Source organism: Brienomyrus brachyistius, unplaced genomic scaffold (assembly GCF_023856365.1).
Source record: "Brienomyrus brachyistius isolate T26 unplaced genomic scaffold, BBRACH_0.4 scaffold89, whole genome shotgun sequence".
In the NCBI taxonomy this organism is placed as follows: domain Eukaryota; kingdom Metazoa; phylum Chordata; class Actinopteri; order Osteoglossiformes; family Mormyridae; genus Brienomyrus; species Brienomyrus brachyistius.
Genome location: NW_026042364.1, coordinates 559,548 through 570,974, shown reverse-complemented (window position 1 = coordinate 570,974; position 11,427 = coordinate 559,548). Strand labels below are relative to the sequence as shown.

Here is an 11,427-nt window from a genome sequence, read left to right as displayed (position 1 = left end):
TAGATGACTACAAGTAGTTATGGAATGCACACTGCCCATCTGACAAACCAGAAGCCAGTTTTTGAAATGTAAATTTTGTTATTGAAACATTTTGTTGGATTGCACTCTAGGTTTAATGGAAGAAACTGTGGATTCCATGTATCTCCTGAAAATCTTCATAGTCTTTGTGGAGACGATGATCTTCAAATTCACTTTGAAGTCTTGCAGAGACAAAATGAACTTGCTCCACCAGTCAGCTGGGTTACTGCCATGGAGAATTATATTGCATTCAAAAGTGTATCAGGTCTATAAGGTAATTCTGCTAACAAATCGTACAAAGCTCTCAAAAGTATTTTGGTTTTCAGACAACAAATAACATTTTTTCCACCCATTGTTCTCCAAATAAGACATTTATTTAAACGTTAAACTTTTAAGCGCTGGTTGCCTTTACATAAAGTCTGTAAAATAAAAATGTAAATGTATACAAAAATAATCTAAGCATATTCAATAAGAACACTTTGGCCATTATACACATTGCTGTGTATAGAGCCATTAAACTGCCCCCTTAAAGCTTTTTACTGCCAAACAAAGCTGTCAGGTCAAAAATCACACTGTTAAAAATGAAGTATAAAAGAATACAAAAATAACTTCCAACAACTTATAACACTTATTCAATAAGATTATAGAACAACATAATCATTACATTGCAATTCAATCACCAGAGGTGGCGTGGAGTACAATAATTAACAGCTTGGCTTCAGGGAATGCCAAACCCTTCAGGGAATGCCAATGTTATTTAACTGTCCCATTCTGTGTCCCTTCCCTGTTTGGCCAGTAGGTGTCATTGGTCATCTCGTCCCACGTGTTGTCAGTCTTTCTTGTCCTCCCCTGTTGTCAGTCTGTAGCGTTTCCCTTGTTCCCTGCCAGCTACTTGTTGAGCACGTGGTTACCTGTAATTTCAATTCATTAACTTACTGTTTGCCATAGGCTTTTAAATACATTATAAATAATTTTAAAAAATAACATAACAAGAGATAATACTATGAATTTCCTCACTGATTAATTGTGTTGCGGGTTGGAACTCAGTATGGAGTCCCCACAAAGATACAGATACCTTATATGTGTGTGTGTGTGTGTGTGTGCGTGTAGCAGGGCCGTAGCACATCTTCTTCTTTGTGTTCAGGAATTGCTTCTTGTAGGTTAAGTTAGAATGGTTTTCACAGTTCTTTGGTCTGGAGATCAGGCTGATTAATCACAGTTGATTTTTGTGGGCAATCAACCATATACATATATATGTACATATATATGTGTGTGTACAGTAGTGTGCAAAAAATCATAAGCAGTCAAAAGAAATTGTGTGATGTCACGATTGTTACGGTTTGTAGCAGCTAATCACTGCTGTTAATAGCAGCTAATAGCTGCTGTCTGTAGCAGCTAAACTACTGTTAATATAACTGCTAATAACATAACAATTTTCCCGTTTTTTGTGTAATAAAGTATATAATGTAGTAATGTGGTGCGTTTTTGATTCAAATATGTTAGTATGGTATTGGCAAGATATTACTGTATCAGCCTTTATTACATTAAGGGGGAAAATTAGCACATTATTGGCAGTTATTACATTAACGGTAGGTATCATATGTGCCCTTGAGAGGTAAAGTGGGCTATCCCACATGTCAGTCAAAAATGAGTTTAGTGTCCAATATTAATTATTGAGGGTCTATCTATCTTTTAAATATACTGAGATCTGTGCTACCTATGATGTATATCAATTATAGGGTATAGGCACACTTTGGAGCTCATTTTTTCAAAACTTTGTTTTTGTGGGATAGCCCACTTTACCTCTCTAGGGCACATATTATATAGGTCTAATGTACGAAGCATTAACGTTAGACATGATAACCTAGTTACCCACCAGGCAGGCAGATGGGGGCAGGTGGGCGAGGTGCAGCGTACTGTACGAAGCGGGGGTGCGCAGGCACTGTGCAGCAGCTGAAGTTCCTCTTAGGCGTAATCATGTCCTGCGCACGGTACCAGCTGCCTTTCTCTGCATCATAACATTCCACCTTTGCAGTGACTTCGAACCCATCGGAGCCTCCCATTACAAACAGCAAGCCGTCCACCACTGCGATGCCGAAATAGCTCCTTTGTTGTCTCATGGGAGGCGCAGCGTGCCACTGGTTAGTTGCAGGGTCATAAGCCTCCATACTCCGCACTGCATGAACCCCGTTGGTACCGCCCACCTGCGAGACACCAATGGTAAGTGATCACTCGGGTACCAAACGGATAAGTAAATATCAGCTTTCTCGAAGTCAGGAACTCTTAAGGAATTATCGCCCTATAATAGCAGGCTGCACAGAACCTCCCATTGTGTATATAGGACACAAGCTTATTACTAATTTGTGTTCAACATACATGTCAACATAACTGCAGTGAAAAAAGGGGATTTGGGCAACAGAAAACCGGTACAATTCAGCGAAAACTGTCAACCATCAAAAAAAGACTTCTTATGTTCATATATTTTGCTTTTATTATTATGTTTATTAGTACTAAAAATAATACTTGTAGTCAGACACTGAAAAAAACAACAACAGAGCAATTATAGTCTGGAACTACAGAATATAACTATACTAAAAAATCTAAGCTTTACTAAGCTTTACTAAGCGTATTCGTTTATAACCCAGATATGCAGGGAGCATATGTGTACTGAGATGGGCCTTCCCAGCAGGTCATTTTATCCACTGAATTCTTTTGTTTGTTTTAAGCACATTACAATCTGTGACACAGCAGCAGTGACAAAAAATATGAGTCTCAGATAAATCTTGAGATTTGACTCCTTTGTTTCAGAGTACAAGAAAGGAATCACTCACCGCATAGATGTTTCCCTGATATGCCGCAACTCCAAGGCCACGTCGGCGAGTGCGCATGGGAGCGATCAAGGTCCATTCGCCCGTGAGAGGATCATAGCACTCCGCAGTGGAAGTGGTCTGAGCTCCATTGCTACCCCCACAAATATATATCTAGGAAAGATGGTTCACAAGTGATGTGTGTTATGCTGTACATGATTGGAGATGGAGATCTAGAAAGCGTAAATGTACATTTAGCTAATGGATGTTTAATCCATCCACCTTCCTTAAAAGTCTATTCAGTACAGGGTGGTGGTGAACCTGGAACCTACCACAGGAAGCACATGGGCATTGGTAGGGAATTTACAGTTAGTTGTGATCATTTCCCTTGTGAACCGCAGCTTAATCAGCTAATTAAGTTCACTAGGTTTGTTTGAATAGGGAAATCTGCAAATTGTTTAGGATTCTGACCCTCCAGGACTGGAATTGGGTAAAGCTCCTATGTTAACACCAGTTATTGTATCTCACAAGTCTTGGGCTGTGGGCAAAATTGCAAAAACACAGAGCTGGACACCACAGCACTGCCCAATGTGCCACTAATGCAGAGCAACAATGCAAGGTCATTTATGTTTTATCTAAACACTGACGTTTACTGAATTAACAATTATGGATTGAAATCAACCATTTGAAGACAAAGCGAGCTACTGAGTATGTAACATAATCAATTTCAAGGGGAAAATGAGGGTAACCACAGTAAGACGCCCTCCTATTAACCTACCTTTCCATTCAGGGTGGTGGCACTGGCATCCTGTCGCTCCTCGTTCATGGGCTGGATGATGGTCCACTCGTTGGCATTTGGGTCATATCGCTCTACGATATTCAGAGGCGACACGCCTAAACGGCCACCCATCACATAGATGAAGCCGTTACTTACGGCCACGCTGACACTACAGCAGCGCCAGTGCATCGGGGCCATGTGCTGCCATGTCCGTGCGACGGGGTCAAATCTGCGCACAGCATCGGTGAAATTATGGCCATCATAACCCCCAAAACAATACACGAAGCCATTTAAACACACACTGCCATGGCCGGACTGGCGAGTCTCCTGCCCCTGTGTTATATCGACCCAGTGGTCAGCCCGGGTGTCATAGGCTTCAGTCCAATTGGTTGTGCGGAAATTCCAGCCACCAATGGCCAATAAAATGTCAGCGGGTAGGCGCGGGCGAATCAGTGGCCTTTCAAAGTCAGATCGTGGACTTTCATCGTCGAGATCATATATCATCTTCAGTACATCACTGATAATTGGCCTGCACGCCGCATTGCCCTTCACCAGATCGTTAGCTTTGACGATTTTCATGAAGTACTCCGGATCCATACGAGCCATCCGAATCTACACAGGAAACAATGAGAGAATTCCCATGAGTTCTTTAGTGCTTTCTGTGAATCTCTGGAGATGAGCAATTCCTAACATTAAGGATACAGCAGTAAGTGCAAATTTTAATTTCTTTAGCTGAAGCTATTTACTTTGAAAGTCTCAGATGTGTCAGCTACACTTGTTTAATGTAAGACATCTGAGTGTTTTGTTTTCCATTATTTGTTACACTCTCCTCCCAGGTGTAATACCTGGAAGCCTTGGTTGTACACTTATGGGACATGGAAATCGGTCTTTAGCTACAGTAATAAGGACTTCACTCAATGAGCATTCTATTGCTATATACACAAGTCAATGAGAACATAGTATAACTATACTCACCTTGGGCAATAGGACTGAAATGTGGGCCTCTCGGGTGGCAGGCTCGTGCTCGATCCAACGGAGGATGGCCTCAAACACCACATCCTCTTCTCTGACATTAAGCTCATCCTGCTCTATGATGTCAGAAAGTTGTTCAAGACTTAGTTCTGGGAACTCGTTTGAGCTGATGGCAACCTCCTTGAAATTTTTCAAGATGAAGTTGAATGCAGACTGGTGCAGCTCGTTTACGCAGTAGACATCGGCGATTTTAAGAAGGCCAATGCAGTTGTTGAGGCAGAGCTGCTCATGCAGGAAATCACTGCAGCGCTGCACGATGCCCAAGACACTGAGATAATCAGCAGCTACCAGGAGGTTCTCCACATTGTCAGCTGTGATGACCACAGAGTACGTGTAGGCGTACTCTATGACCTGCCTCAGTGTTTCTGGGGAAATGCCTGGGAGTTGGTACTCCCGCTTTCCTGAGTCACTCCAGCCAGTGGCGAACAGAGCCCTGAAAACAATCCAGAAGTGACTCATCTAATAAATATGGGTTTTGCAGGCAAAGTTAAATAAGGGCTTTTCTAAATCTTCTGAACCAGGGACCCCCAAATGGAAATTAAGCAGAGATAAGGACCCCTGCTACAGATGATCACATAGGCATCTAAGAACTAGGGACCAGGGGCTTTAATTTTTATTTTTCCAACAGTAGCTCCCCCTTTAATATATTTTACTTGGGCTGGTGGGCAAGTGCCCCGGAATACTTTGTTTTGCCTGTTTGACATGGTCCCCTTTTCATATCTATACCATTATTATTGTTATTATTATTATTATTATATGGTAAAAGTTAAGGTGGTACACTTATCAGAAATATTTCTCATCAGCACTGACCTACATTAATATAATTTAATATAATGTATATTAATATAAACTTTCTGTCATCCTAGAGCCTTATTGCCAAGGAGAAGTTATTGCTAACGAGAGATAAAAACTGACTCCTTGCTGTTTTCGCATCTTCATATATGGGTCACAGCTACTTACTGGAAGTAGGAGCTACAGCCACACAGAATTACTCTATGGGCGTTGAATTTAACACCGTCTGCGATGAGGACCACGTCACAAAGCTGTCCTGCCAGCCGAAGCTTGTTGAACACTTCGAAAGCCGGGGACATCAGTACTCGCTCCATGTCGTGTGCCATCATTATTCAAAAATGTGGATGTCTCGTCTCTTTCTCCTTTTTATACCACTCGAAATGACGTGTAGATACGTTCTAATACGCAAAAACCGCACTTTTGCGTCACATTCTGCTAAGATACCGTAATGTTTATTTTTAAATCTATATTTAAGACTCGAAATTGATTTGGGGGGGGGGGGGGGGGGGTGGATATATTCTACGCACAATCAGCTTTACAAGAAGAACAAGTGAAATGTTTTTAACATCACTTTTGGAAAATGTATACCGTGCTTATCTTAGAATTTAAGTTTTGTATTATGTAAGAATAGTCAAGTCACGAATTCCCGAAATAAAATAAATAAATAAATGTTTTCATATTTTTTCTCCTCCGCTACGTTTCTAAAAATGAAAAACAAAAAAGGTCCTTTACATGTCTGTCAGGAACGAGGTTTAAGTTCGCATCTTATTCCCTAGTTTCCACCTTAGACATAAGCCATTGAGCAACAAATGTCCACAGGACATTATTTTATGGGCTAAATCTGGTCGGCCAGTTGTGGCAATTATTTGGAACAAGACTATTCCTTGAAAACTGGGCTGCGTAGTCCGTCTGTTTTGGTCCACATTTAGCACAAGGCGGACGTATTTTTCGGACCGCATATATCCCCAATACAGTCATGAAAACGTATTGCAGCAAGTGTGGAATTATCACAATGATTATTGTGCTGTGTACAGTACACTTCACCCAAATCCTGAACACTATTGCATATAATCGATTATATATTATAGAGCAGTTATGTTACAATCAAGGTACAGTGTGCAATATCACTCCATGAGCTATTGACCATTTTCCTGTTTTATGATCTTTTCTTGAGAAATCGTTTTTTTATTTTATTTTTTGTAATTCCTCACTTTTGCCGACTAACTCCTCCACGTTTAATATATTTCCGTGCAGGTTTTTAAGTTTGTTTTCCTGCAGCTTCACGGCACCCATCGTTCTTGCGCAACCCCACACAGATGGACGAGTTAAGTTAGAAGTGGATGGGAGTAGCGGTAGGACATATTCCTAGGGCGCCCATTGAACGATGTAAGTAATTATTATTTATCGTTAGAATTCTCACTTAACACAGAATGTTGTGTTTGGCTGAAGTTTAAACAGTCGAGCTGAATTGTGGCAAGATAAGCTGAAGCTGTTCGCGTCCGCAGCTAATGCTCGCGCCATGACTAGCCAGCACATAGTGAAATGGCGAATGGATTTGGCGACATTTTCCGTTTGAATTGAGCACAGAGAGGTAGGTGGTGTTTTATTTGTGGCCCTGCTTTTACAATGGACGTGTAGCAAAGTGAAGTTGGGATCAGCTTGCGTCTTTTGCAGGTAACATCACACTCGATATAGCCTAGCCGCAGTGTATGGTGGAATCGTCATTTTGGGTGTACACAACGCAAGAGCGCACGAGTGTTTATATATATATATATATATAAACAATTCCACTCTGGCTGAGTTTTCTTCTTATTATTTTTCATGCTATACTATATACAAACTTTTTACTTGTATATCTTAGGATATAGTTTATTGTGACAATATAAATGATAGGAGAGAACTACAACAGCAACGAGTGTGGGTTCGGGCGGGTAGGGGATAACGTTTTCATAGTTGGGATTAGGGTTTTGCCCATAGACTTGAATGCAGAGTCCCCATAAAGACATCTAGCACATCTTCTTCTTTGTGTTCAGGAATTGCTTCTTGTAGGTTAAGTTAGAATGGTTTTCACTGTTCTTTTGTCTGGAGAACAGGCTGATTAATCACAGTTGAGTTTTGTGGGCAATCAACCATATAAATATCTACATATATATATATATATATATATATATATATATATGTTTGTGTGTGTGTGTACAATAGTGTGCAAAAAATCATAAGCAGTCAAAAGAAATTGTGTGATGTCACGATTGTTAGGGTCTGTATCAGCTAATCACTGCTGTTAATAGCAGCTACTGTAAACTACTGTTAATATAACTGCTAATAACATAACAATTTTACAGTTTTTTTGTGTAATAAAGCCTATAATGTAATAATGTGATGCCTTTTTGATTCAAATATGTTAGTATGATATTGGTAAGTTATTACTGTATCAGCCTTTATTACATTAAGGGGGAAAATTAGCACATTATTGGCAGTTATTACATTAATGGTAGACATCATATTATATATGTCTAATGCACGAAGCATTAACGTTAGATATGCTTGTACCACAACTTATTAGGCAAGAGATAAGTTCTATTGCCCATTTTCATTTCAAACCAGCTTAACATTTACAGCATAATTAATTACAAGTTCCGATGTAGGCTACCATTCACACACACAATTGGAAATAATAAAATGCCTGGACAGAGCAGATACAGCCATTGTAGCCTTCGCTCCTGTCTGCTGCTGTATGCAAATCTCACTGAACCCTTAAAGCTGGAGCAGAAGTGATGTCTCTGACTAATTGCTGGTTGTTAGAGACGTACTCAGAATAATGAGAAATAAAGTAAGAATTGTGAGGGGAAAAAAAATCAGAATTTTGACTGAATAAGTCAGAATTCTGAGATAAATGTGTGTTTTTTTTCTACTCCAGATGGCAGAAAACTCTAAAATCAACAAAGCACAAGAGTCATAATTCAGAATGTGTTCATTTAGATCAGAAACAGCTCTGTGGGATGCTTTCATCTAATCAGACTGTACCACATGGTTCATATGTAACACTTTTCTGGAGACCGCAACAAATGGGGGATTCTGAAACTGCCCGTTTGTTTGGAAAATTCCAGTCACCCTGAGTGAAAAAGGGTAGAACTCTCCCTCCTGTCCCACTGGCCTATGATTGATTGCCTGATAGCAGGAAGAGACGGTCTATAGGGGAAAGTAACCTTCAGTTTAACTCACAGAAAGACAATAAATAGTAGCACTTAACAAATGAGAGAATATCAATTGACTAGGACAAAATGAGATGAGCAACAGGAAATATAACTGTAAGCTGATAAGAGAAAAAGAAGGTGAAGGGGAAAATGGAGGGAAATTTGCTGCTTCTGATTGGATGCAAGCATGCAGGTCAGCTGATCCACCTGAATATTTCCAACTCAGCAATCGGTGATGAAGGGTCAGTAGATTGGCTAAGTGCTGGAACCAGAAGCAGAAGCTGGCTTTCATGCTCAGGAGGGTCCTGTGGCATGAAACCTTAGCCAGTTCTTTACGGATATGATGCTCCTTTAGGGGGTGCCATAGACATTCGGTCTGCATATATATTATGTTTTATCAGTGTTTCTTGTGGACCCTCAGACAGTCCATGTTTTTGCTCTCTCCCAGCACCAGCTGTCTGGCAAGGAGCAAAAACGTGGACGGACTGGGGGTTCCTGTGGATCAGGTCGAAGAACATTGTTCTGTATTGTTTTTGTTAAATGACTGATAATCAGAATTTATTTTTGGGGCTTTGGCTGCATCTTGGTTATAATGTTTAATTGAGATATGAATTAATATGGAGAACACCACACACACGGCACAAATTCTATGAAGATACTACTCATGAAATTAATATACCACATGTGATAAAAATACAAATATAAGGGCTTTATTTGTATGAATAAAGCATTTCACATATCTAACACATGTGTCCCCAACAACCGTAGCCAGATATTAAATCCGTTCTAGAAGAGCACACTCATTGCTTGCTGTAAAAGCATGCAGGAGGTCCCAGCTGAGCTCTGCTATAGTTGTGCTCTGTGTATTATTCATTTGGCAGATGCTCTAAGACAGAGAAATGGTTGGAGAGAACAAGGCAATTAACAAATGCATGCAAACAAGTGGCATGTTACCCAACAGGAGCAAACCGCTACAGCATCCGATAACAAAGGAAAGCAATTGTCTTGCCATAATTGCATTTTGATAGCTGTTCTAGTGCCTTAACCTCTATGCTCTGACTCCACTGTAAGGTCCAAGTTCTGTTCCCTCAGTCCATTATTCAAGAGGCATTTTCCTTATTTTGGTGAATGTTTCTGATTCTTGTTAGTGTCCACTGTTTCTGTTGATTAAGTCCAGTGCTGCTAGCCACACCGGCAGATGCGTAACCTGGTTACCCACCAGGCAGGCAGATGGGGGCAGGTGGGCGAGGTGCAGCGTACTGTACGATGCAGGGGGGCACTGTGCAGCAGCTGAAGTTCCTCTTGGGCGTAATCATGTCCTGCGCACGGTACCAGCTGCCTTTCTCTGCATCATAGCATTCCACCTTGGCAGTGACTCTGAACCCATCAGACGCCCATTGCAAACAGCAAGCCGTCCAGCACTGCGATGCCGAAGTAGCTTCTTGGTTTTGTCATGGGAGGCGCAGCGTGCCATTGGTTAGTTGCAGGGTCATAAACCTCCATACTCCACACTGGATGAGCCCCGTTGGTACCGCCCACCTGCGAGACACCAATGGTAAGTGATCACTCAGGTACCAAACGGATAAGTAAATATCAGCTTTCTCAAAGTCAGGAACTCTTAAGGAATTATCGCCCTATAATAGCAGGCTGCACAGAACCTCCCATTGTCTATATAGGACACAAGCTTATAACTAATTTGTGTTCAACATACATGTCAACATAACTGCAGTGAAAAAAGGGGATTTGGGCAACAGAAAATCTGTACAATTCAGTGAAAACTGTCATCCATCAAAAAAAGATATGAGATATAAAAAAAATCATATATTTTGCTTTTATTATTATTTTTATTAGCACTAAAAATAATACTTGTAGTCAGACCCTGGAAAAAACAACAACCAGAGCAATTATGTGTGGAACTACAGAATATAACTGTAATCAAAAATCTAAGCTTTACTACCCAAGAATATTCGTTTATAACCCTGATATGCAGGGAGCATACAGTATGTGTATTGAGATGGGCCTTCCCAGCAGGTGATTTTATCCACTGAATTCTTTTGTTTGATTTAAGCGCATTACAATCTGTGACACAGCAGCAGTGACAAAAAATATGAGTCTCAGATAAATCTTGAGATTTGACTCCTTTGTTTCAGAGTACAAGAAAGGAATCACTCACCACATAGATCTTTCCCTGATATGCCACTACTCCAAGGCCATGTCGGCGAGTGCTCATTGGGGTGATCAAGGTCCATTCGCCCGTGAGTGGATCATAGCACTCGGCAGTGGAATTAGTCTGAGCTCCCTTGCTACCCCCACAAATATATATCTAGGAAAAATGGTTCAAAAGTGATGTGTGTTATGCTGTACATGATTGGAGATGGAGATCTAGAAAGCGTAAATGTACATTTAGCTAATGGATGTTTAATCCATCCATCTTCCATAAAAGTTTATTCGGTACAGGGTGGTGGTGAACCTGGAACCTACCACAGGAAGCATATGGGCAAAGGTAGGGAATTTACAGTTAGTTGTGATCATTTCCCTTGTGAACCGCAGCTTAATCAGCTAATTAAGTTCACTAGGTTTGTTTGAATAGGGAAATCTGCAAATTGTTTAGGATTCTGACCCTCCAGGACTGGAATTGGGTAAAGCTCCTATGTTAACACCAGTTATTGTATCTCACAAGTCTTGGGCTGTGGGCAAAATTGCAAAAACACAGAGCTGGACACCACAGCACTGCCCAATGTGCCACTAATGCAGAGCAACAATGCAAGGTCATTTATGTTTTATCTAAACACTGACGTTTACTGAA

General features: G+C 40.7%; 1 protein-coding gene across 1 annotated transcript; it reads right to left on the bottom strand.

The window, feature by feature from the left end:
* Nucleotides 1-370: 370 nt before the first annotated feature.
* LOC125727158 (kelch-like protein 10) lies at nucleotides 371-5,847 on the bottom strand. Its single transcript, XM_049003877.1, has 6 exons — nucleotides 5,596-5,847; nucleotides 4,579-5,068; nucleotides 3,604-4,215; nucleotides 2,850-2,999; nucleotides 1,895-2,222; nucleotides 371-929 (listed from the first exon to the last, which is right to left on the bottom strand). Exons 1-6 carry the CDS (start codon nucleotides 5,754-5,756, stop codon nucleotides 907-909), a joined length of 1,764 nt encoding a protein of 587 aa, XP_048859834.1. The 5' UTR covers nucleotides 5,757-5,847; the 3' UTR covers nucleotides 371-906.
* Between the last annotated feature and the right edge of the window lie 5,580 nt (nucleotides 5,848-11,427).

Bases quoted from the DNA above. Each gene is read 5' to 3' on its own strand.
- LOC125727158 (XM_049003877.1), bottom strand. From the start codon at position 5,756: ATGATGGCACACGACATGGAGCGAGTACTGATGTCCCCGGCTTTCGAA. The intron at 5,069-5,595 runs GTAAGTAGCTGT...GATTGTTTTCAG, and splicing joins GGCTGTAGCTCCTACTTCCA to GGCTCTGTTCGCCACTGGCT. The intron at 2,223-2,849 runs GTGAGTGATTCC...GGTGTCTCGCAG, and splicing joins ATCAGGGAAACATCTATGCG to GTGGGCGGTACCAACGGGGT.